At 48.8% G+C, this 22539-nt stretch overlaps 1 protein-coding gene across 1 annotated transcript in view; it reads right to left on the bottom strand.

Annotated features, from left to right (window-relative positions):
- PLPP4 (phospholipid phosphatase 4) overlaps positions 1 to 22539 on the bottom strand; it is a 745038-nt gene that overhangs the window by 21485 nt on the left and 701014 nt on the right. The window contains exon 6 of the mRNA XM_078641202.1: positions 790 to 960. Within this exon, the coding sequence (XP_078497328.1) occupies positions 790 to 960 (171 nt within the window). The remainder of the gene's footprint in view (positions 1 to 789; positions 961 to 22539) is intronic.

Below are 22539 nucleotides of genomic sequence, written 5' to 3'. Positions count from 1 at the left end.
GTGCAGAGAGAGCACGGGGATAGCGAGGGGAACAGAGGGAAGAAAACGGGGCATGGAACACGTACAGGCAGCGGGGAAGACAGACAACAGCAGTCAGAGACACAACAATGAAAATACAGGCAATACAAAATATTTGCAAACTGCCCTTAAGCCCCTATTTGTGGCTCTGTATGTGTGAAAATGTATCATCTTTTCACTTATTAAAGAAAACGTTTTGAGTGCCATTTGGTGCCGTAGACACACGTGGTTTGGTTCCTGGCGCACATAGCCATGGTTGCAGCGCACAGAGACCCTCCAGTGCCGCACACAGAGGAAAAAAATTAGAGGGAATATTGCTTATGGGATATAAAATAGTCCCTAATGTATTGTTGCACAAGCTCTCCATAGGAGAAGGCATAATGCACAACACAGCCACGTGCACGTGGTGGGAGAAAAATTATCCTCAGGCACACCCAAAGCCCATTCTGTATATTTTGAAGAACTGCGAACAAAAGGTCTAATAGACAGATGCACTGTCAGGCCAGTCCTAAAACAGTGGAGGAGACAGAAGGGCGATATGACACATTCAAAACCTCAGAGATACATGCATATCAGAAAAAGGAGGGGGTATGACAAAAAAAGTGTAATTATCACATACATTCAAGCATAGTGGAGGAGGGAGGGATAAAAGAGAGACGATTCTGAGTTATACAAGCTCAGTGGACGAGGGGGAAGGGGATATGTGTGCCTATGTGTACTCTTCTTTCACCTCCAAGAACATCCCAAGTAGTGCCGCAGACCCCTCCTCACCTTGCCAGTGGTGCTTGTAGTCGCACATGCGCGAGAGCGCCACCATCATGGCGCAGTAGAGCGGCAGAATGGCTGCGCAGAGCCGCCAGCTCTTGCCCAGGCCCGCCTCTGTGAAGCAGTGCAGCTTCCCCGCCAGGTAGAAGGAAGTGAAGCCGAGGCCAGAGAAGGCAACTGCAAAATAAAAAGGAGACAATACTAGATTAGAGAATGAAACACAGGTCAAACCTACACAACCAACACCATAACAAGTGGCAATCAACACAATGCCGCTCCATTGGAAAATGCACTAGTATGGTCATGTTAAATGCTCTACCAAAGGCCCAAAAAAGCAATACCAACACAAATGGAGTCTTTTAGTTGTTGCAGCAGCCAGCAAAATGCACAGTCTGCATGAGTCTACTGGCTCCTGCTTGCCATCAATACCCATTCATCAGTCATTCGTCCTTAATGGTGACTTAAAAATACTCTTTTGTGCTCAAATTGGTGGCTAGAGTACATTGGGCAAGTGTGAGGAGCCTTCTGCCAAAGACATTCGTTTGTGAGGGTGCTTTCACCGTTTGCACCTCCAGAGCACCTCTTTCAGAGAATTTGCCTCTTGTAAACAGGATTTGTCAGGTACAAGACCCTGACTAGCTAGAACCGCTCCCCCCTCTCGAATAAACCCTCCTTAAAGGAGGATCCCAAGCTAGACTGGCAATACCAAGGTGTACAAGATCAAACGAGTCGTAGACAAGTCATCTGAAACTGCGCACCAAGGGCTTGGAGGTGGGTAGAGCAGCAGAAGGGAAGCGGACAGGAGGTGGGTAGTGCAGCAGAAGGGAAGCGGACAGGAGGTGGGTAGAGTAGCAGAAGGGAAGCGGGGCAGGGGGTGAGTAGAGCAGCAGTAGGGAAGCAGACAGGAGATGGGTAGAGCAGCAGAAGGGAAGCGGACAGGAGGTGGGTAGAGCAGCAGAAGGGAAGCGGAGAGGAAGTGGGTAGAGCAGCAGAAGGGAAGCGGACAGGAGGTGGGTAGAGCAGCAGAAGGGAAGCGGAGAGGAGGTGGGTAGAGCAGCAGAAGGGAAGCAGACAGGAGGTGGGTAGAGCAGCAGAAGGGAAGCGGACAGGAGGTGGGTAGAGCAGCAGAAGGGAAGCGTAGAGGAAGTGGGTAGAGCAGCAGAAGGGAAGCGGACAGGAGGTGGGTAGAGCAGCAGAAGGCAAGCGGAGAGGAGGTGGGTAGAGCAGCAGAAGGGAAGTGGACAGGAGGTGGGTAGAGCAGCAGAAGGGAAGCGGAGAGGAAGTGGGTAGAGCAGCAGAAGGGAAGCGGACAGGAGGTGGATAGAGCAGCAGAAGGCAAGCGGAGAGGAAGTGGGTAGAGCAGCAGAAGGGAAGCAGACAGGAGGTGGGTAGAGCAGCAGAAGGGAAGCGGACAGGAGGTGGGTAGAGCAGTAGAAGGGAAGCGGAGAGGAAGTGGGTAGAGCAGCAGAAGGGAAGCGGACAGGAGGTGGGTAGAGCAGCAGAAGGCAAGCGGAGAGGAGGTGGGTAGAGCAGCAGTAAGCAAGCGGAGAGGAGGTGGGTAGAGCAGCAGAAGGCAAGCGGGGCAGGAGGTGGGTAGAGCAGCAGTAGGCAAGCGGGGCAGGAGGTGAGTAGAGTAGCAGAAGACAAGTGGGGAAGGAGGTGGCTAGAGCAGAGGAAGACAAGTGGGGCAGGAGGTGGGTAGAGCAGCAGAAGACAAGTGGGGCAGGAGCTGAGTAGAGCAGCAGTAGGCAAGCGGGCTGGAGGTGAGTAGAGCAGCAGAAGACAAGTGGGGCAGGAGGTGGGTAGAGTAGCAGTAGGCAAGCAGGGCAGGTGGTGAGTAGAGTAGCAGAAGACAAGTGGGGCAGGAGGTGGATAGAGCAGCAGAAGACAAGTGGGGTAGGAGGTGAGTAGAGCAGCAGTAGGGAAGCGAACAGGAGGTGGGTAGAGCAGCAGAAGGGAAGCGGACAGGAGGTGGGTAGAGCAGCAGAAGGGAAGCGGGGCAGGGGGTGAGTAGAGCAGCAGTAGGGAAGCGGACAGGAGGTGGGTAGAGCAGCAGAAGGGAAGCGGACAGGTGGTGGGTAGAGCAGCAGAAGGGAAGCGGAGAGGAGGTGGGTAGAGCAGCAGAAGGGAAGCGGACAGGAGGTGGATAGAGCAGCAGAAGGCAAGCGGAGAGGAGGTGGGTAGAGCAGCAGAAGGCAAGCGGAGAGGAGGTGGGTAGAGCAGCAGAAGGCAAGCGGAGAGGAGGTGGGTAGAGCAGCAGAAGGCAAATGGAGAGGAGGTGGGTAGAGCAGCAGAAGGGAAGCGGAACAGGAGGTGAGTAGAGCAGCAGTAGGCAAGCGGGGCAGGAGGTGGGTAGATCAGCAGAAGTCAGGCGGGGCAGGAGGTGAGTAGAGCAGCAGAAGACAAGTGGGGCAGGAGGTGAGTAGAGCAGCAGAAGACAAGTGGGGCAGGAGGTGGATAGAGCAGCAGAAGGCAATCGGGGCAGGAGGTGAGTAGAGCAGCAGAAGGCAAGCGGGGCAGGAGGTGGGTAGAGCAGCAGTAGGCAAGCGGGGCAGGAGGTGAGTAGAGTAGCAGAAGACAAGTGGGGCAGGAGGTGGATAGAGCAGCAGAAGGCAATCGGGGCAGGAGGTGGGTAGAGCAGCAGAAGTCAGGCGGGGCAGGAGGTGAGTAGAGCAGCAGAAGACAAGTGGGGCAGGAGCTGAGTAGAGCAGCAGTAGGCAAGCGGGGCAGGAGGTGAGTAGAGCAGCAGAAGACAAGTGGGGCAGGAGGTGGGTAGAGCAGCAGTAGGCAAGCAGGGCAGGTGGTGAGTAGAGTAGCAGAAGACAAGGGGGGCAGGAGGTGGATAGAGCAGCAGAAGACAAGTGGGGCAGGAGGTGAGTAGAGCAGCAGAAGACAAGTGGGGCAGGAGGTGGATAGAGCAGCAGAAGACAAGTGGGGCAGGAGGTGGATAGAGCAGCAGAAGACAAGTGGGGCAGGAGGTGAGTAGAGCAGCAGTAGGCAAGCAGGGCAGGAGGTGAGTAGAGTAGCAGAAGACAAGTGGGGCAGGAGGTGGGTAGAGCAGCAGAAGGCAAGCAGGCAGGAGGTGGGTAGATCAGCAGAAGTCAGGCTGGGCAGGAGGTGGGTAGAGCAGCAGAAGGCAAGCGGGCAGGAGGTGGGTAGAGCAGCAGAAGGTAAGCTGGGCAGGAGGTAGGTAGAGCAGAAGTAGTCAGGCGGGGCAGGAGGTGAGTAGAGCAGCAGAAGGCAAGCGGGGCAGGAGGTGGGTAGAGAAGCAGAAGTCAATCGGGCAGGAGGTGAGTAGAGCAGCAGAATACAAGTGGGGCAGGAGGTGGGTAGAGCAGCAGAAGGCAAGCGGGCAGGAGGTGAGTAGAGCAGCAGAAGACAATTGGGGCAGGAGGTGGGTAGAGCAGGGGAAGGGTTAGCGGAGAGGAGGTGGGTAGAGCAGCAGAAGGGAAGCGAAGCAGGAGGTGAGTAGAGCAGCAGTAGACAAGCGGGGCAGGAGGTGGGTAGATCAGCAGAAGTCAGGCTGGCCAGCAGGTGAGTAGAGCAGCAGAAGACAAGTGGGGCAGGAGGTGAGTAGAGCAGCAGTAGGCAAGCGGGGCAGGAGGTGAGTAGAGTAGCAGAAGACAAGTGGGGCAGGAGGTGGATAGAGCAGCAGAGGGCAATCGGGGCAGGAGGTGGGTAGAGCAGCAGAAGTCAGGCGGGGCAGGAGGTGAGTAGAGCAGCAGAAGACAAGTGGGGCAGGAGGTGAGTAGAGCAGCAGTAGGCAAGCGGGGCAGGAGGTGAGTAGAGCAGCAGAAGACAAGTGGGGCAGGAGGTGAGTAGAGCAGCAGTAGACAAGCAGGGCAGGTGGTGAGTAGAGTAGCAGAAGACAAGTGGGCAGGAGGTGGGTAGAGCAGCAGAAGGCAAGCGGGGCAGGAGGTGGGTAGATCAGCAGAAGTCAGGCTGGGCAGGAGGTAGGTAGAGCAGCAGAAGGCAACCGGGCAGGAGGTGGGTAGAGCAGCAGAAGGTAAGCGGGGCAGGAGGTGGGTAGAGCAGCAGAAATCAGGCAGGGCAGGAGGTGAGTAGAGCAGCAGAAGGCAAGCGGGGCAGGAGGTGGGTAGAGCAGCAGAAGATAATCAGGCAGGAGGTGGATAGAGCAGCAGAAGGCAATCGGGGCAGGAGGTGGGTAGAGCAGTTGAAGTCAGGCGGGGCAGGCGGGGCAGGAGGTGAGTAGAGCAGGGGAAGGGAAGCGGAGAGGAGGTGGGTAGAGCAGCATAATGGAAGCGGAGCAGGAGGTGAGTAGAGCAGCAGTAGTCAAGCGGGGCAGGAGGTGGATAGAGCAGCAGAAGAAAATTGGGGCAGGAGGTGAGTAGAGCAGCAGTAGGCAAGCAGGGCAGGAGGTGAGTAGAGTAGCAGAAGACAAGTGGGGCAGGAGGTAGGTAGAGCAGCAGAAGGCAAGCGGGGCAGGAGGTGGGTAGATCAGCAGAAGTCAGGCTGGGCAGGAGGTGGGTAGAGCAGCAGAAGGCAAGCGGGCAGGAGGTGGGTAGAGCAGCAGAAGGTAAGCGGGGCAGGAGGTGAGTAGAGCAGCAGAAGTCAGGCGGGGCAGGAGGTGAGTAGAGCAGCAGAAGCCAAGTAGGGCAGGACGTGGGTAGAGCAGCAGAAGGCATTCTGGGCAGGAGGTGGGTAGAGCAGCAGAAGGCAAGCGGGCAGGAGGTGGGTAGAGCAGCAGAAACCAAGCAGGGCAGGAGGTGGGTAGAGCAGCAGGAGGCAAGTGGACAGGAGGTAGGTAGAGCAGCAGAAGGCAAGCGGGGCAGGAGGTGGGTAGAGCAGCAGAAGTCAAGCAGGGCAGGCGGTGGGTAGAGCAGCAGAAGGCAAGTGGACAGAAGGTAGGTAGAGCAGCAGAAGGCAAGCGGGGCAGGAGGTGGGTAGAGCAGCAGAAGTCAAGCAGGCAGGAGGTAGGTAGAGCAGCAGAATGCAAGCAGGGCAGGAAGTAGGTAGAGCAGCAGAAGTCAGGCGGGGCAGGAGGTGAGTAGAGCAGCAGAAGGCAAGCGGGCAGGACGTGGGTAGAGCAGCAGAAGGCATTCGGGGCAGGAGGTGGGTAGAGCAGCAGAAGGCAAGCGGGCAGGAGGTGGGTAGAGCAGCAGAAATCAAGCAGGGCAGGAGGTGGGTAGAGCAGCAGGAGGCAAGTGGACAGGAGGTAGGTAGAGCAGCAGAAGGCAAGCGGGGCAGGAGGTGGGTAGAGCAGCAGAAGTCAAGCAGAGCAGGAGGTGGGTAGAGCAGCAGAAGGCAAGTGGACAGAAGGTAGGTAGAGCAGCAGAAGGCAAGCGGGGCAGGAGGTGGGTAGAGCAGCAGAAGTCAAGCGGGCAGGAGGTAGGTAGAGCAGCAGAAGGCAATCGGGGCAGGGATCAATAACCACGGGGCGGTGCCTGTACAGCAGCAATCGACTGGTAGGACGAGGGCCTGGAGTGTGTAGAGCTCTCGCCCCCGGGGTGATTCGGGCAGGTGGCAGTGAGTGGGTGACGGAGGCCGCGTGACTGGCCTGTAGAGAAGAGGAGGAGAGGGCACATGGTTTAAGTGTAGGTGTGCAGGGGAAGGCTCAGTGTTTTGCTTCCTATCTCCTCACCGCTGGGTCTGTGCCTTTGAGGGTTAGTTGGCCATGGTGGTTGGGAGGAGGGCAGGAGCCTGAGATGTCAGATGTACTTTTAGAGAAGTAGGTGGCAGAGCGGTGTGCTGCAGGTGGAGTGTTGAGGTAGGAAGAGGTAGAACAGTTGGCTGTGCTTTGTCTGGTGGTGGTAGAGTGTCAGTCTGTTGGGGTGCAGAGTCGAGGTTACCAGCGAGAGGCCCTCTGGGTGCTGAGTGGGTGTGGAGGGTGGATCTCTAGGCCCCCAGAGAGGCGTTGGGAACAGGCAGGGAGACCAAGGCGATGAACATGCCTGCTGGAGGCGGCCGCTGCTGCTCTGGCTTTTTTGCTGCTGTGCTCCATGGCCCAGGAGCATTAGTGCTGTGGGGAAGGACAGAGAGGAAGGACTCATGATCCTTTGCTAGTGGAGTACGAGGGAGGGCCACCAGCCATCGAGAGCCAGTCAGGAGGGGAGAAGAACATTGGTGGACGAGGTAGTGGGGCGGGGGGCACAGCATGGGGTACACTAGGAGACACGTGAGGGGAAAGGGGTTGATAAAGTGGACAGAACTAGTGTGTGGGAAAAGCAGGAGGAAAATGGGGTATTGGAGTTAGCCTGGAAAGGGGCTTCCATGTCTTTCGAGGAGGTAGAGAATGGGGAGATGTTAGATAGGCGGCTGTAGGGGAAGAAGGAAAGGAGGTGGCTGAGAGGGCTCTCTCTGCTAGTCATGGGGCCCTGAGGGTGCAGGCCTCCCTGGCGTGCACCACGAGGTAGGCCAGAGGCAAGTGGAACCAGTGAAGAGGATTGCTGGTGCGATGCAGATGCCAGGAGAGCCTGGAATGGCCCGGGACAACCCTCTAACAAGAGGCCTGGTCCAGTGAGGCCCATATAATGTCGATGGTGAAGAGGAGCTGTTGTGGCTTTTCTAACAGATGCGTTGGTGATGGAGAAGGGCCAAGGACAAGTGGCTGGGGGACAATGCAGATGTAGTGGAAGGGTTAGAAGGTGCTGCTGGGCTATGACGAGAATGAAGGGATTGAAGGAAGGGGAGACTGGGGCTAAGGTGTTGGGATCAGGAAGATTATCAAACATGATGACGACACATTAACACCGCCTTACTCTGGGAGAGTGTGGTAGTTTCCAGCTGAGTGACAGCTGGGCTTCGGGTCAGCTTCCTTGCTGTAGGAACTAGTGAGGCTCGCTTGTGCCCACCCTTCGCTCTGTGACTGATTTCCATTTCTGAACCACGAGAAACCATTGAGAACGCAACTTCGTTCTTTAGAAAAAGGTGTGATCTAGAAGTGATTCTGTTTTGTTTTTGCCAGTGTGACTTTTGTTAAGAAGAGGAGGTTTCTTAAGAAGCATGTTGGGTGCGACGGTGGCACATATGTATATTCGTAGACATAAGAATATGATGTCATTGGGTTTTAGTATAAGTGTAAGATCTTTATAAGGGTATAACTACCTATTATGTCCTGAATTTACTCACACACATTGCAATGTAATTGGCATTATTTTTTTCAGAAATTTCCAAAGCAAAGGATCTTTTAAATGATCTTCAGCATTACACACACTCCTTGAACTTGGTATGTGATTTCCCGAGTGGGTTCAAGTAACTGTGAGCCTTTCATTAGTCTACAAAACACTGGTATGTATAGGTTTTAGAATTCCCCCAAAAAGGCTTCTCTTTCTCCTGGCATCTTTTCAGATGCAACTGTGAGGCAACATACACTGGTCAGTCTTTTCTTGGTCCTTTGAAATTGCCATACATAGTATCTGCAATGAAACATGTCAGCCTACATTATTACAGGTCTTACCATGGCCTGAAATGTAACACATGGTAGAGATGCAACACACGTTAAAACATATAGGCATCACCCTGATGTGTTTTAATAAATGTGAGGACACACATTACACACCAGCTAACAAATACCCCCAAACCCATCAGACTTTTCTGTAATTTAAAAAAGTTTGTCAGTAAGAGCTACATTTACTCAGGAGACAATTACTCGGTGCAGTGGGCCTAACATGAGTCATGGCACTGGTATAGCATTCTAGTGAGAGAGCACCAATAATGAGAAGTCCAGGGCACTGTAGCCGCCTGCAACTGTGGTATCTATGTTGTTCCCGTGAGGGGACTCTTCGTAACTAATGTAGCCGTGTTTAGGGCCTTTCTCATTACAGTTTGGGAAGGGGTGGTGTTAAAAGGCAGGGGCCATAAGGGCCCCACAAAGAGTACAGAGTTCAACGGTGAGGACGTCACATCAAATGGTGCATTGATTGGGGAGTGGAACAAAGAAGCCTGTAAAATAAAGAAGTAGAGAAGGACAAAGTGAATGCTGTGAATATGGATGAGAAAGAAACAAAATATAAAAAAACTGATGTGAAAGAGAACTGGAAGGAGGTTGTTGATGAAACAGTAACAGGTGATAGTGAGGGGAAGGACATACAGATCTAGAGGGACATCGTTTGTAAAGGGGACGTTTTAAAAACTACAAAACATTGGAATAACAAAACATTTGAGTTCAGGTTAGGGAATCAAAGACTAATGGTAGAAAATTTGATGTCAGCTTTCGCAATCGTAGAAAATAGTTAGAAAAAAAGTTGTTGAAGGAAGTGAAAGAGACGAGAGTTTGATTTTTGGCCACTGGAGAAATTAATTCTGTCCATTTTAGGGAGGGTGCAGTTACCTAAAAAAATTAAGGTAGATTTTTTAAATAATCCACTATTTGACAGGGCCAATATTGTACAGGGTAAAGGTTATAATCCTGTAGCAGAGCGCCGCAGTCACCATTCGAGTGTGGATGACAAATTCAAGGTACTTTGGTAATGTGGGTAGGACTGGAGATGGCAATGTGTGACATCAATCAATCAACAAGGGGAACTATAGTTTTTTTTTATGGAGGTCCAGCATACATGCCCAGGCATATAATTAGAAAAAAGGGTATGCATTCCTGTGGATAGTCAAAAACAGGGGGAGATATGTCGGAAAGTCACACGAGGGGTGCTTATCCTAGATAGGTTGAAAGGAGGGGAATTCCTCCTGTCGGAACAAGGGCCCTCACACACTCAGCCAGCTAGGTTTCATGCTTCATCATATGGGCCTGCTCCTCATCAAAAGATCGCCGCCAAAGAGCTCCTCTATGGGTGCCCGTCTGGTATTGTAGCACCAACCCGACGAGGAGCAGGACCATATGATAGCTGGCTGGGTGTGTGAGGGCCCTAGTTCCGACAGGAGGAATTCCCCTCCTTTCGACCTATCGAGGATAAGCACCCCCTCGTGTGACTTTCTGACATATCTCCCTCTCTTTTTGATTGTCCAGAGGAACTGCATACCCTTTTTTTCTAATAATAATGTGCGACATCAAGTTATCCTTTTGCCTTTTCCCAGTTCACCCACAGGATTTCTCTGTACTTGGTATGTAGTTTGGAGGACATAAATGTAGACACAGCATTCCAAATAGGTTATGTAATATTTTATGCGTTGTTTAAAAAGTGCAGTCAGTTTTTGCAGTGGTTCTTCTCAGCAGCAACATGATCACAAAGGATTACACAGACATTTGCTTTTTGGCAGTGAAGAGGAAAGGAGTCAAATGCAAAGAGGCATTTGAGAAGTTTAAGGAGATGCTGGAAGCATTGGTGTACCCTAGGTGTGTGAATAGACAGAAGGTACCGCTACCATAATCACTCTGTTGGTTGTTGAGTTAGAGTGGGAGAAATAGCAAAACTGATGAAGGAGAAGATGGAAACGATACTGGAAATGATTACGTTATTGTTGAAGGTGAAGAAACATGATAAAAGTGCAAGGCAGATTGGAGCATTCTAATTTTGCATGCTGGGTGGTGCAAGCAGGTAGGACAATCTGTAGAAGGAAAGATTTCACCATGCCAGGAGTGGTGTGGCCTCTTCACATCACAGGTTGAACAGTGGCAGGGAAAGCAGAGGTGAAGTTGTGGTCAGAATGTCTGAGGAATTTCAACAGCCTGACTGTGTGGTCATTGAGATAACAGAACAGAATGACAGGTACAGATATTTTCAGAAGTGGCAAGGACAGGTGGCTTTGATTTATAGCAGCAAATTCTGATCACAGACGTGGCCTAAGTGGCTAAGGGAAATAAAGAATACTTTATATTTGGAATAACTTCCCCTGGTGATGGATTTTGTACAGTAGGTGCCATTCTGGCAAACAAGATGGTTTATTTTAATGTAGAAATTGAGGCAGATTTATCACTTGTGAACAGACGGATGTCAAAGGATGGGAGACTCTTGAGGATTTTGTGTTTGGGTGCACGCCGGACAGCATTGTTTCAGGCTAAGCACGTCTCCAGGGTGATAATGACATTGTGGTTGCTTTGTTTCATTCTCAGTGGCAGAGATTCTGTGGGCTGGTGCCAGGAGCAGAATTGTTCGGGAATAGAAATACCATTTTAGCTCTGGGATTAAGGGATTGAAGGCGTTCCAGTTGATTGCAAAACCACTAGCCAAATCGACGATGAAGGCATACAAGAAAGCATGGCAGGAGGTTCTCAGGAGGAAAGGGAAAAGGCGTAGAAGTGAATGTACTGGAGAGGCTCTGAGGAGAAATGTTGTTGTTCATTTTATAATGGATTTGATTGATAAAGGTTTGTTGTCAGTTACAATTGGACATGAATTAGTGGAAGTTGCATTTTAAAGTAGGTGCTTTTGGGGTTATATGCTTTTTGTGTGTGAAATGGGCTACATGATGTTAGAATGTTGAGTGATGAAAAGGGCTCTAACTGGAAAGGTGCACTTCCGAAAGGGACATTATGCATGTTGTTTTTTTAAAGTAGGAGTTTAAGCCATTCAGACCTTGTATCGTATGAATGATTTTTGGGCCTTGGAGATTTCAAAGCATTAATGTACTATGGGTGGTGGTGGATTACAGTGGAAGGACTTTTGATTGTGAGGTGACAAGCTAGTGGCTGAGTTGAAGAAATCTAGGACAAATCAATTTCGAGTTGGAAAGAACTTTGTAGGGGTTTAGGCTGGGGAAAATATATGTTCATGAAAGGCTTTGAAATAATTGGGGGAAAATGTGAAGGACAATTATTTTGGCACCAAATGGGCCATCCATTCATGAGTTTTTAGTTGGTATTTGTTTTTCGGAAATGTTTGATGAGGTTGGGCCTGCCAAGTTGGTGATATTTATTTATTTATTTTATTTGGAGTTTTATAAAGTACTTGAAAACACGGAGATGGCCTCAGAGTACTACATAACAGTAGGAAGTGGGTGGTGAATCCTCAAAACGGAATTGACTTATTAGGTTGTGGGGCTGGTTTTATGCAGGTAATGTGTCTGGGCCACGCACAGATGACAGCAGCCGGAGGGGTCAACCAAATGGTTGTCTCAATAAATGTGATTTTTAACAGTTTCTGAACCTGCTGAAGTCGGGTTCAGTTCTTCGATGCATTGGGAAAGAGGTCCAGAGGGACGATCCGTGTGAGTGAAGAATCCTAACACTATACTTCCTGTATCCGTGTGGTCGGATAGACACTAATCTGTGATTGGCTGATCTGAGGTTTCTGGATTGCAAGTATGGGAGGAACAGCTTCTACAGGTTTCTCCTGTTACCGCCCCTGAAGTGCATCGTAGATGAAGTGTAAGGATGGTAAGTCAGCTTGTTCCTTCACTAGGATCTAGTGGAGGTATTGTTGTGCGGATGGGATGTGATCTCCGGGATCCAGGCCAAAGAAGAGATGGCAGTCTTGTTCGAGACCTGTTCAAGTTTATCTGTCAATTTCTTTCAGGGAGTTTGGCATAGAGGCCATTCAGTAGTCAATTTGGGGTATTACCTCTTCGAGTAATAAGGTTATTTTGTGAGTGAGGTTGAGTATAGGAAGAACAACTTGGAGTAGTTTCAGATGGTGAAAAGCAGCTTTTGTAATATCACTTATATGATGGATGAACGAGAGACTTCTGTTCAACATCACTCTGAGGTTGCAAAGTTTTTCCACTGGTTAGGGCTGGATACCAAGGGAATCAAGCCAGGGAAAAAGGAAGATGGGCCAAGGAAATGGATCCATTAATAGACTTTCAGTTTTCCCACCGTTCGGGCGCAGACATTTTTCTGCATCCGTTGGTGAACCTGAGATAAGCAGTGTGAGACTTTCAATGATTTGCCAGAACTGTTGTCAAACTTTTGTGTAGCTTTGTATAATCAGCATACACATTATATCTCGCAGCATGGGTGATCAAGCTGAGCCTAGCGGGCCCCGCAGGTCTGTGCCGCAGGAGACTGTAGCACTGCTGGAGAGAAAAGGGTCAAGCTTGACCTGATGACAGCAGTTTAGGAGGAAGGAGAAACACTAGAATACCATCATCACATTGAAGCTGGCTGAGAGTTTAAAGCCAACAAGGAGCCCATATTGGTCAATAGTATTGAACACTGTGGCAAGTTCCAGAATGATTAAGGCACATAGCACAAATTCAGAAGTTCTTCCCCAATGATTAAAACTGTGAGGGACATATTACCAAGGCAGGCGATATAAAATTTTCGCTGCTATTGCGCAAAGCAGCTATAATTTAATCACCCTATTAGCAAGATGTCGTAACATCAGTTAGCGACAGCTTTTAGGTGATAGCGAGCGGTTTGGGGCCCGCTTTGCATGTCAGCGATTTTTATCGCTAATGACATGCAAAGTGGGTGTATCCAACCTGTTAGTGACGGAAAGCAGTCGCTAACATCGCTAACGCCTATTATCAACGCAGGCGTGGCAACTAAAAATTTGCGCTAAGCGCGAATATCGCTGAAAACTAACGCCCGCTCAGACCAGTTCTTAGCCTGTATATCCAATGGGAGGTGGATATTCAGGCTAAGTCCCAATTAGTGATAATGCCTGAATATCGCTGGATTTTCAGTGATATTCATGCAATTCGCCGCTATCGCCAGATATTTTATCGCTTTGGAGATAAACGTTGCTAATAGCACGTTATCTCTGCAATAAAATCCGCCGATGCGTGGCGATAAAAAACAATTTCGCTAAGCTTATTTAGCGATAAATATCGCTAGTTTTTGATAATATGCCCCTAGATTCTTTGCTCCGTCATGGTACACAGCCTGACGGAAAGGTGCTAAACAAGTGATGAGCTTCCAGGTGAGAGGACAGTAGGTTTTCGACCACCGTTTAGAGGGCCTTGGAAGCACAAGGTGGCCAGAGAGTGCTCTACTATTGGATTGTTTTTATAGACTTCATCCTCAGTGGTGTGTGCGAACATTGTAAGTGTGGTGGGAAATTACTAGGAAGTGGGGCTCCTGGGCTTGCAGGGAGGAGGAGATCCTTTCTCGAGGAGCATCCATTTTGCTAATGATGAAGGGCAGAAGGTTATAATCTAAATCCTTTCAAGGCCCAAGAGGTCTTGACGTTTGTTTAGGTAACACCAGTTCCATGTATATGCAGAAAGGTTCTTTAGTAGAGTGGTCTACATCTGAGATGAAGGCTTGGTAATACCCATTTGTGCTCTGGTGCAAGCTGATACACAGCATTTAGATTGTACTTGGCAAGTAATCAGATCAGCAGATAGTTAATATTTGTTTCAAGTGCTTTGCCACGGTATTTTGAGCGGCACAAGTCATCACTGAACCATTTGTTTGTCTTACAAAGACTCAGCTTTTGTGTTGAGAGATGGTATCCGATGCTGCTCTCACCTTCTCAAGGGGGTTGGAAGTCATCAGTAGAAGGGATGTTTGGGAGCTATTATGTGAACTCCATAAGTCATAGGATATTTAGATTCATCTGCTGAATCTCTGCTGACATGAGTAATAATTGTGAGCAATTTTTCTTGCTTCATTTGCTGTTGTAGCAGAGAGAGTTGCCTGAATATGCTGGTTGTTCATTATTTAGTTCATTTAACAGATTATCATGTTTGGAACGGGATTTAGGGCACTTGGCTGGCATTTGCATTGCGTCAATTATTTCTTAGAGACTCAGGAAGTGGTAGTGAAGTGATTGGAAGGAAGATGGTGTAGGGGTGAGAGGAATGAGGGCAGGGCAGAGTAGAACTTGTTGGATGAGTAGAACTTGTTGGATGTGGCAGGTAAATGTTTTTTTCTTAGGTGCAGTTGGTAACAGTTTGAGTGGTTATAATATTTTTAGTTTGGACCCTAAAAAGACAAGTCATTTCAGTGAAGCAGTGAAATGAATGGAGCAGAGCTGTGATCCTCTGTTAATGAAGGAATCTGTAACAGAACTATCGCAGTGAAGGAGTCAACAGTGGTGGCTGGTAGGGGACAGTGGTGGGAGGCAGGAGAAGGTAGTGGAGGGTTAGGAATTAAAAATAAAGCATGCCTGCTGTTCGCTGTCGCCAGCCGCCACCTCTTCTCGGAGGAACAGTAAGTACCCAGGCTTCCAGACTCCCCTGACCAATCACGACACTGCTAATTTCAGCATTGTAATGGGTCTGAGCACTGTGGTTCGGTGCTCAGAGAGGTAAAGGGGCTTGGCCCTGTGCTCCACCCAGGCTGTAATGCAGCCTTGGTGGATAACATGCAAAGTGCTCATGACTGTTTGGCCAGTCCGAAACATCCGGCAAAACTGTCATGTGCAATTTAGGTGCAGCAGCAGACACCCCATCCCCGACATAATGGGACTCCATCCCGTCCCTGCCCTAACCAGGCAGCAACAGGAATGCAGAAAATAAAATAAATACATCTATTATTATCATTTTATTTTTTCAATTGCATTGCTTTAAAGCAGTGGGGCGACGCTCATCCACCTTAGCAGAGGAGCCGCCACTGGGAGTCAATGATGGCATGCAAAGACCAGAGCGAGAATAATGGGAAATGAGCTTAAGACTATCAGCAGCACAGCGGGTTTGGTAGAGTACGAGTTAAAGGATTGTTTAAGGGTGACTTTATGTGCGGGAGGTTTCAGGGGGTTGGGATTGCTCTTGCTAGTAGTTAGGCAGTGGGGCCAGGATGTTAGTCAGTAAGGCGTGGCTAGGGTTGGTTATTGTTAGTGCAGACCTGTCTCAATCAGCCTTATCCACATTGTTTCGTTGTCTGTTGGGGTCCTGCTGTTTCCACTGATAGGATGTAGGACAAGCAGCTGAAGGTGGAAGAGAATCAAGGAGATGATTGGAAGAATAACAGGAAAGTAAGCAGCTGGTTCAGCGGAGGTGGCTGGTTTGGACTGAGGCTTGTTACTGCTGGGATCTGCTAGGACAGGTCGCAGGTAGAGCAAGGGTCTGAGAGCAGCAGCGACTGGTGAAATCACATGATATAGGCGGGTGATCAAGTGAATGTCAAAGGAGTAGATCATTTCAGGGCATGAACACGTCTGCAAAGACGGTGACCCAAATGAAGGGGATGGAGGCATTTGTTGATTGTAAAGAAGGTGAGGGAGAGATGACTCATTCCCAAATGAAGAAGATGTGCAAGACTGGTATTGGAAGGCGTGGGAGACAACTTGTGCTTTGGAGGATGTAGATTTTCAAGAAGGGCTGATGCCCTCTAAATGAGGGGAACTTCTGAGATGAGGCCTTGAAGGGCATGAGTACGTATTTCAATGGGTATGTCAACGTAGAAGAGGGTGTGGTTCGGGGGTGAGGGCCCATGAAACCAGCATCATAACACAAAATGATACCCACACTGCAAAATAAGTGGCATTGCTCCTGCCACCCCTATGAACTCCTCACATTGTATGCCAGTATGGTCTGGCTAGCTGCCAGTGTCTGAAGGGGCTCATTTCTTAAAGTTGGGCTGTTCCCTCCACTTTCACTGTGCAGGCCACAGATGGCGAACAGTCTCCTAAAAAGAAGGGCTTTTTCATCCAGGCATCCGGTTAGGCAGGAATCCACGAAAGGTAGTACTAAACAAGACGTATCATCCTATACACTATCCCACTGTGTGACTGGGGTGTGTAAGCAGGTGAAGATGCCCAAAGGCAGCTATGCATTAAAGGTCTGCTGTATGCAGCACAACCCACCTATATCTGTGTGGCTTGCTCTGCTGGCAGCATGATAAGTGGGAGGCGTTTTTATGGAGGTACTCTGCAGGGTGGGGGGAATTTATCACTGATCTAAGCAGGTTTATGATGGTGGCCAAGAGCACAGGGCTCGACGGCTCCTAGATTTATCACTTGAATGTGCACAGCATTGATGCCTTGTGTGGCCCTTCCTGTCGTGTTTGACTGCTGTGTAAAACTAAGATAAAAACGGGTTTTTTTACATCCATTCTATGGGGCAACAAAAAGTGTGTGCAAAATCCTTTGTTTTGGTGCAACGCATCTAATAGGCATGCCATGTACGGTAGCCCACAATATGGCGGGGAGAGGGATATGTAGGTGCATGTTGCTTCTTAGAAGGCGTCTGCTCTCTCTGACTGGGGGTTTGCCTTGCCCTGCTCCTTGATTTCTGGGGTGCGCTTCAATTACACATACATTGGAAATGACGACAGTGCATCTCCTTCAAGATTCTACAACCAATGGATGCTGAAGGCGTCTTTAAAGGGGAGAGGGCGCGAGAAGGCTGAACTGGGGGACTCAGGAGTGAAGTGAAGCGTGGGTGAATCCTCTTCTGAGGTCTATCAATATCCATGCCCTCACTCTCCAGTGAAATCGGAGTCTCCCCCAGCATTGTGCAGAGTGAGGAGTTTGGGGTTATTGAGTGAGCAGGGACTGTGGATTTGGTCACAATGAACGGCTCAGAATTCAAGGTGGAGTCAGCATAGAGTGCCCTTTCTTTCTGGCTGTCCTTGACACAGGCTTGATGGGTCGGCTTCCCCCCTCCTCTCCACATATAATTTAATTGTTTCTGACTCTTCATGATCCAGTCGCTGAACCTTCTGGTGCAAGCGAGGCACAGATCTTTCTGCCACAGAGAAGCTAAGTCCGCCGGGGGGCTTGCCATTGGTGTGGTGACATGTGTTGTGGTAACACCTCAGGTTACCTGGGATATGGACTTCTTTCTAACCTTGGCAACTTGCATGGATTTCTTTGGCATTGCCTTGAAGCATTCCACAATGACATCTGCCACTGGGGAGTGATTTTCCTGTGGTGAGGCCCCACGTAGTTGGCAAACTCCTTATGTTTCTTTCCACTGAAAGGTAAGCCATTGTCTGACTTTACCATTTACCTAAATGTTGAAATATACTGTTGCGGCCTGTTGTCTTTCAATCTTTTACTGTACTGCTCATGAGAGGTGCCACTTCTGCCAGAGAGTACTGAAGATGGGCAAGAGAGGTTGATGATCAGCGAGCACTTTCAATTCTTTGCCATTTCGGTCTGTCCTGTCAGGTTCTACGCATAAGTAGTGACGTGTCACGCCTGGCTGCCTCTAGCCCTGCGAGTCTAACATCCACCCTGACTTCAGCCTGAGCTGCCGTTACAGAGTGTGTCATGGAGTGTGATTTAATGGCTTCACATGAATTTGGATATGCCTATGACCAGAGAATGAACGTTCCCTCTTGGTTAGATTCCCCCGGGGACCCCAGATTGAGCACATTCTAAATGTATATGCAAAGCAGCCTGCCCTGCCCGTGAGGACACTGGCTCGTGACACATTGGCGGGTGCTGGTGCGGAGCTGAGTGACTCTTAGGACCGCACACCTTCCAGTGAAAAGAGGTGGCAAGGATTGCACCTAGAGTTTGATACATAGAATGAAAGATGCAGTGTTCATAGTCAACAATTTTCTGAGGCCTTACATATGTGTACAATCTTTCTCTTTTAGGTAAAGTTTGAAAATAAAGCGCTTCTTCAGCTCCTCGTCTTTGATGCCCTTGGCACCAAGGAAGACATCAGATGCTGTGATCCATCTGGACTCCAGGCCTCTGGACTCCCATCAAAGGGAGGGCCGCCTCCTGTCAGGACATCATCTGATGAGGCAGCGGTGGCACCAGCGCAGGCCAGAGACCACATCCCTCACGGGGAATGTTGTGCCGTCTGCCTCTCAGCCCTTGAGGACAACCTTTCTGCAGCCACCGCTGGAAACACAGCTGCACACAGCAGGCGCAGATAGACGGCGCTGGGAAAGATGAAGATGAGCACGTGCTGGGACACTTCATCCCGCTGGAGACTCGAACGAATATTGATAAATGTATTCAACGTGGCAGCAAACGTGTTTATTTAATGAACAACACATCATATAACATCGAGAGAGCATGCCTTGTTACAGGTTCAACTGAGACTGGAGCGTCTTAGAAGGTGTCTGCGTTCTCAGGTTTCAGTGTGGATCTCTCTGACGCCACCTCGCTGTTTGCTTATTTCTGCTTCATGTAGTGGGGAGGTGCGCCTGTACTTAATTTGTAAAAGAATGAAAGCCAGGCATGCCCAAATATCTACCCAGAAGCCTTTACTTTACTTGTGGATTTGTAGAGTGCAAGCGAATCATCCCCAGAGGGATCTCTCGGCGCTTCGAGGAAAGAGTACTTAATACACGTGTGTGACTAAAACAGCCAGGTCTTTAGAAGTTTCTTGAAACTGGTTAACTCCTTCCAGGCTCTGATGTTCTGTGGCATTTTGTTCCAATGACTGGGTGCCAGATAGGAAAAGGCTCTGCCACCCATCCTGACCTTGTGTAATCTCTGAGTACACAACAGGTTGGCATTGCCAGATCTAAGTTGTCGAGCACGCTGATACCAGCTAAGCTTGTTTCTAAAGTAAGCCGGCCCACTCCCTTGTAGTGATCTAAAGACTATACAGAGCATCTTAAAGATAGCTCGCTTTCTAATCGGGAGCCAGTGTAACAGGTTCAGCAGGGGGGCAGAAGGAGTCCGTGCCTGTTTGTTAAGGGTCAGACAGGCTGCTGTATTCTGTACCACCAGAAGCCTTGATACACTGACTGAGGCTGAGTCATTACATTGGGGCCACTCAGTACATAGCCTTAAATCCACCTCTCGCCTCTACTCCACTGCCAGACACTGCCTGCCCTTAATCTCACTCTGGCAGGTTCCTGCTTTCTCCTTCTGTGACGGTTTCCATCTTTCTCTTCCTCCTTCTTCCGCCTTTGTGTGGTTTTCCCTCTCTTGCTCTTGGTAAATGTCTGATGAGGAAAAATGAGTTCATATCCCTAAAAATGAGTGCTGGTGGTCCCCACCGGCTCAAATTAAGCACTGAATATAGCCCCCTCGTATGAGCATAAGGGTGCGGCAAGTCACAGTGCAGTACTGTGACAAAACAGAGGGATACGGCTGAAGGTTAAAGCTCCCCGAGGGGACTAGTGGTAAAAGGACGAGTATTCAATTCAATTCAATTCAATTCAAAAAGTGCTTTATTCGAGTAATTACTCATAAAAGCAGACAAACATACATGTAATAAAAAACAATTAAATTTACATATTCAATTTAGTCATAAGCACAAAAGTGAAGATTTAAAAAAAAGCGATATACATATGAAAAAGCAGGTATAAGTTCATTGTAAGTAAAAACACATAATAGTAGTCACAGGAAATAATTAAAAAGTAATTCATGTCATAAAATATCATACCGATGATACATGTAATCCATATATACATTACAAGGATAAATAGACACTGGTCTAGCAGTCTCTAATCAACTAATCAACATTTACAGAGAATAGACAGTTGTCTAGCAGTCTCTGTGATGCAATGAATTATTAAAGAGAATAGACATGCGTCTAAAATAGTTATCCTGCCAGCAATCTTTGTCGTATAATCCAAGCCCACCCCAGGTACTTTGCAGTAGCTATTATAATCCAATTGACAGAAGTGGATCTTACAATCCGCAATGCTACCGTACTGCTTTTTGTACCTAGGTTCTTGCACATGGGGGCCAACCAGGCTCGCCGTGGTGCAGAGTACTTTGGACAAGAGAACAAGAATTGACCAAGTGTCTCATTACCAACCCCACAGACTGGACAGATTGTAACACCCCCTGCTTTCCATTTCGATGTTATATACGAGAGGGGGAGGGAACCTACCCTCAGCTGGAAAAGCAGTTTCCTGTCCATGGGGTTTAATATGTAATCCCAATACATTTCATAAACTGGGTGCAACTTGATCTCCAAGTAGCTAGTTGTCATAGACCCACTCTGTGTATTAAGCGTACTCTTGTTAACGACATGTTCCCAATAAATGTTTTTTAGGGTGGACTTGGACGGAAATAAAGCCCCTGCTGGGTCAGTCCATAAAGCATCGAGTCCCAGTTCGAACAAGGCGAGCTTTAGTGATTTAAACCATTTTATTTTATTGTAACAATCAGCATTGACAACATCTTTGAACCCATTCGCATAGTGTGAAATCTCCGGCGTGGTCCAAAGTCTGCGCCAGTATAAAATCGGGCGCAGTTTGGCTTTATCAGAGATCGCTCTCCTACCTAATTCGTATCTTAGCGGCAATAGCGGGCTGCTCTGGGGGGCACCTATCAGTGTTCTATAGAATTTGTTTTCTGAAGTTTGGAGTTCATGAAAATTTTCGTGCCCCCATAACTCCGCTCCATACAGGGCAGACCCTATTGCTTTTGCCTCATAGATTATCAGTGGAGGTTTAATAGGCTTAGTGAGCGATTTCCTATGCTCCTTGATAATTGTACCAGCTAATTGTTTATGCCTTAAAGTAGCAATGTTAAGATGTGACTGCCACCTATTATCATTCGAAATGTGAATCCCTAGGTAAGTAAAAGATTTTACAACCTCCAGGGTACGACCACTCAGGGAAATGTTGGGTTTAAAATTTCTGTGGGGATTGAAGGCCATGAGTTTTGTCTTAGACCCATTCACCTCCAAACCGTGATCCATACAGAAATCATCAAATATTGCTAATGCTTTTTGCAACCCAGCTGGTGTTTTAGATAAAATTAAGGTATCATCGGCAAACATTAAAATTGGAACTTTTTCACCTGCAAGAAAGGGAGCATCCACTGCCTGCGATTGCATGCAAGAAACCACACCGTTAATAAAAAGAGTGAATAGAGTAGGGGCCATTGAACATCCCTGCCGGACCCCGCGCTCAACTGGGAATTCGGCGGTGTCATTGCCGTACCCACCCCAGCGAATTTTAGCGTAATTACCCTCATGTAAACGCATTATTAAGGACAACAGTTCACCAGGGACCCCAAGGGTCACAAGTACTTCCCAAAGTTTAGCCCTTGGTACCAGGTCGAAGGCAGCCCGCAAATCAACGAATGCTGCGTACAGGCTGCCTCCGCCTAATACCACGGTCCTCCACTGGATCAGTTGGAGACGGAAGACCTGGTCCACAGTGCTGGTTGCCCTACGAAAACCAGCCTGAAAGGGGGATAAGATGTTGTTATCCTCAGCCCAATCAATCAACCTGTTGACGATTACGCGCCCCACTATTTTCTGAATAGTGTCGATCAGACTGATTGGGCGGTAATTACTAGGCTGAGCGCGGTCTCCTTTCTTATATACCGGAATGATGACAGCACCCCGCCATGTTGCTGGAATGTCTGCACCTCTGGCAATGTGATTAATTAACAGATGGATATATTTGCACCATCTTACAATGTCATTTAAAAAGACATCAGCGGGAACTCCGTCAATACCGGGGGCTCGACCACTATGTACAGTTTTAAGAGCTGAGAGTATTTCACTCTGTGAGAAAATATCGTCATTTGTCAGGGAAGAGGGAAGGCACACTCTGTCAACAGACTGGTCACCAGAAGCGTATTGTACGCTGAAGAATTTTACCCAGGCATCCTGGGGGACATTGTTTGTTGCGGCGTCTTCGAGCCTGTCATGACCCCATTTGAGTATGTGCCAAAATAGCCGAGAGTGATTTTGGTCACTGGCGCTCTTTAGCATATTCCAATGAGCTTCGTCCCAGTCTTTTTTAGCTTTAGTGATGGAACGTTTATATTGTTTCCTAGCTATCCTAGTAGCCTCCGTGTTTTTGTTCTTGATTGCAGCACCCAAAACGGGCCCTAGCCCCCTTGCAATCCTGGTTGTACCATTTAGCTGGCCTATAGGCCCCGGGCCTCCTTTTGTTTGCCGGTTTTATGAAGTGGCATTTTATTTCTTCAAAAAGGTCATCATGGACCTTGGTGACATTGTTTTGGGTAGAAGAAAGCCCAGCATCGCCTTCAAGGGCCACTATGGCCTTATCAGTTGCCATACTTATTTTCTCCATAACCAGCGGGTCAGTTCTGACTCTTGCCCACCTCAGTCTGCGCAAATCGTTGGTAGGTACAGTCAGAGGTGGAAGAGAGTCAACATGGGTACTTG

The sequence above is a fragment of the Lissotriton helveticus genome, chromosome 5_1, assembly GCF_964261635.1.
Source record: "Lissotriton helveticus chromosome 5_1, aLisHel1.1, whole genome shotgun sequence".
NCBI lineage: Eukaryota > Metazoa > Chordata > Amphibia > Caudata > Salamandridae > Lissotriton > Lissotriton helveticus.
This window is presented reverse-complemented; position numbering and strand designations above follow the sequence as displayed.